This window comes from Cariama cristata, unplaced genomic scaffold (assembly GCF_000690535.1).
Source record: "Cariama cristata isolate BGI_N322 unplaced genomic scaffold, ASM69053v1 scaffold26777, whole genome shotgun sequence".
NCBI classification, from domain to species: domain Eukaryota; kingdom Metazoa; phylum Chordata; class Aves; order Cariamiformes; family Cariamidae; genus Cariama; species Cariama cristata.
In genome coordinates this window covers 1-3,847 of record NW_009627527.1, presented here as the reverse complement: position 1 = coordinate 3,847, position 3,847 = coordinate 1, and the positions used below count along the sequence as shown (strand labels likewise).

The 3,847-nt window shown below is 46.8% G+C and overlaps 1 protein-coding gene across 1 annotated transcript; it reads left to right on the top strand.

Annotated features, from left to right (window-relative positions):
- The first annotated feature begins 284 nt into the window (after positions 1–284).
- Positions 285–3,847, top strand: HOXA3 (homeobox A3). Its single transcript, XM_009704475.1, has 2 exons — positions 285–877; positions 2,340–3,847. The coding sequence occupies exons 1-2, from the start codon at positions 406–408 to the stop codon at positions 3,107–3,109; spliced, it is 1,242 nt and encodes a 413-aa protein (XP_009702777.1). The 5' UTR covers positions 285–405; the 3' UTR covers positions 3,110–3,847.

Below are 3,847 nucleotides of genomic sequence, written 5' to 3'. Positions count from 1 at the left end.
GTGATAAACGATCACCCCCCTTGCCGTGTGGTGCCCTGCTCTGTTTCTTAAGAAGAAAGAAAGAAAAAGCCCTAGAAAGCCCCTATCCCGGTGCAGCAAAGCACATATTTGTAGCTGCCAGTAAATCCAGTCAGCTTTTATATCGAAATGCTCTGTGCCTGAGGCCAAGTCATGCTGCTAAATATTGCTGACCACTTTTTCTTTTATGGCTTTCATGTCACTTAGCTATTGAAAGTAAGATGGATTTGTACCATTTCTTCACCCTGCTCTGCTCTCCCCGCACCCCAGGTCTGCCCGGAGAGGCCATTGGAGGAAGAGCGCCACGTGACAGAGGGGTGCCAATGTTATTCTCCAAGGGTGTCAAGACCCTGTCAGTTTGCGAAATAAATATTGGGAAACAACGAAATGCAAAAAGCGACCTACTACGACAGCTCTGCAATCTATGGTGCCTACCCCTACCAAGGAGCAAATGGTTTCACTTATAATGCGAGTCAGCAGCAATATCCTCCATCTTCATCACTTGTGGAAACTGAGTACCACCGCCCCGCGTGCTCCCTCCAGTCCCCCGGCAGCTCCGTGTCCCACCACAAGGCCAATGACATCAATGAGAGTTGCATGAGGACCCTCCCCAACCAGCCTCTCCAGCCCCCCAGCCTCGCCGACCCGCAGGCCCCACCGCAGCCGCCTCCAGCCCAGCAGACACAACCTCCACCTCCGTCCTCCGCCTCACCATCTCAAAATGCCAGCAGCAACCCTGCCCCGGCCAACCCCACCAAGAGCCCGGCTCTTAATTCGCCCACCGTGTCCAAACAGATATTCCCGTGGATGAAAGAGTCTCGGCAAAACACAAAGCAGAAAAACAGCAGTTCCAGTTCAGGTATGAGACATGCTCCCCCCTCTCCCTGGGTACCCCTGGGGCTGACCACGCACCTAGCGGGGAGCAGGACAGCCCTGCCCAACTTCACTTTGGGGAGGGGAGGGAGGGGGATTTTTTCCTCCCAGGGTTGACCCTCTCGAGCTTTTGGGAAGGGGTTGCCACGAGTCGCAAGGGGAGCTCTGTGAACAAAACCACCCCGCTGCAAAACTTTCCCAGCCTTGCAGGATGGGTCCAAAGTGATTTTGTTTCCTAGTGGCTATACCACTTGTGCCGCCCTGCATCTATCACATTTCCTAGGTAATCCCCCCTCTGGTAAATCATGTCGGCACAGAGCAGCCCAGGCCTTGAGCCAGAGGCCTGTCCTGAGTACTTTGTTGGCACGGTGCTGTTAGATTAATACGACAGTGACCTATCTCTGCTGAAGTGTAACAGGAATAAAATAGCTCATAATCACGTGCAGGCAGGATCAATGCCCTGCATGCAGTCAGAACCTCTTCCTCTTTTAACAAGCTGATTGGCAAAGTTACAAGCCTGGTAAACAAAAATCATTCTGGAGTGCCATAAACTTCAGCCCATAAAATATTATCTGAGGGTTGGGAGTGTATATTAACGCTTTTATTACTCGAAGAGACCCAAATCGATAGCATCGGAGCTAGTGCCAATGCCCAGGAGTTGGGCTTATATTAACCTCTTCCTCTTTTTCTCTTAAATGTGCCTTGGAAAGAAGATCCAAAACTTTAGCAAATGTATTCACCAGTCTGCCCTTTAAAGCCCTGGTAACATTACTGTTTACAGCCTTCCATATCATGTATTTATTTTATTAAAAAGCAGTAACATTTAAATATGTCTATGTGCCTATACGCGAGCCTAGCCACTGTATGTTCTTCTTGAGTATGTTATACTTCCCAATCACTACCATATGTTTATGCTATATGCCAGATGTGATAGAAACACTATACCGTCAATTCTATGCCTGTATGTTATAATGTTATATTGTAGATACCTAACTTTCAGGCATCTCTAGCTGATGTTTATACATCAGAGTTTTCAGAAAAAGAGGGCTGCAGGTCTTTACAGCAATGCAGAACAGCTAGTTCTTGAAGACCCTGATCCCACTATGTTAGCAGAGCCATAGGTACACCTTCAAAGTTTCTAAACCCCACTGTTTTTCCCTGAACCTTTCTTACTCATTTAAGCAAAGCTCAAGGTATGTTGTAGGTTGTCATTCTTAAAGGAAGCGAGCATAGCCATACAGTGACACTAACGAGGTGAAGGAAGTCTACTGAGGCTTGTAGCTTGGCGTGACTGAGCTCATGCTGTGGGGGAGTACTTGTTGCACACCTGGGTATCCATCTCGTGTCCGAGAGCTGGACTGTCCAGGTGCTGGTGTTGTTGGCCGTTGTCTCTGGTTGCCGTGTCCGGGTTCGCCATGCTGATTGTGTTCTTTGTGTGATTTGCATAGGTGAGAGTTGTGCTGGTGATAAAAGCCCTCCGGGGCAAGCCTCCTCTAAGCGAGCCCGTACAGCTTACACAAGTGCCCAGCTGGTAGAACTGGAAAAGGAGTTCCACTTCAATAGGTACCTTTGCAGGCCACGAAGGGTAGAGATGGCTAATTTGCTCAATCTCACAGAAAGACAGATCAAAATCTGGTTTCAGAACCGCAGAATGAAATACAAAAAGGATCAAAAGGGCAAGGGCATGATGACCTCTTCAGGAGGACAGTCCCCAAGCAGAAGCCCCGTCCCTCCAGCTGCTGGGGGATACCTAAACTCTATGCATTCTTTAGTAAACAGTGTCCCCTACGAGCCCCAGTCGCCTCCGCCATTTAACAAGCCTCATCAAAACACCTATGGCATCCCTGCATCGTATACCGCTCCTCTTAATAATTGCCCACCTCCTCAAAAGAGATACACGGGGACGGCAGCTGTGACACCTGAATACGATACTCATCCTCTTCAAGGCAACGGTTATGGGAATCCACATATACAGGGAAGCCCCGTCTATGTAGGGGGCAACTACGTGGAGACCATGACCAATTCTGGGCCTTCCATCTTTGGTCTAACTCATCTCCCTCATCCTCCCCCTGCCAACATGGACTACAGCGGGGCTGGGCCAATGGCCAACAATCACCACCATGGACCTTGCGATCCGCACCCAACATACACAGACCTTACCGCTCACCATCCTTCTCAGGGAAGAATTCAGGAAGCACCCAAACTCACCCATCTGTAAGAGACAGGAGTCACTAAGTGGAACGCCAAGCCCCAAATTTTGGAAAGTACTCACCCCTTCCCTTCTCTCTCTCCTCCCTGCCCCCGCCCCCCCCCCCACGTTGCCCTCCTCTCCCCTTCTTGTTTCTTTTGTTCGTTTTGGTTTGTTTTGTTTCCTTTGGTAAAAGCGTTTTCTAGTTTATGTGACGTAGCAATATTTGTTGCTTGAATTGCTCTATAGTTTCACTAGTGGATATTTATCTTCTTGAACTGTAGCCTTGTGTCTCACTTTGGGAGTATGCAGAGGCTTTATACTTTACCTTCTACACTTTTATCAAAACAGGGTATATGAACAAATTTTCTATAAAAGGAATTCTTAAATGTGAATTTGTTCGTACATGATTGATCCCACGGGGAAGCAATTTTTTTTATTGCACTTCTTTTAAATAGCAAGAAAGACATCAAAAGCGCTTGGACAGGGACTCCCTGGACAATTATTAATACGTGTAAGTCTTTCAATGTGTGTATGCTGGTGTACAATCAGATTTAATTATATTTTTTTTTTGCAAACATTGAATAATCTAAGTGTTTAAAATTTTATTTATCCCCATTTGTTCATATTTATATATATATAAAAAAATCTGTACCCTGAATATTCAGGAGGTATTTACCTGGCCATATGTTAAATGGCATATTGGCACGCGTTGGAAGTATCATTGGAAAGGAAACTATAACTCCTTTTATCAAAAATGGTGATAAC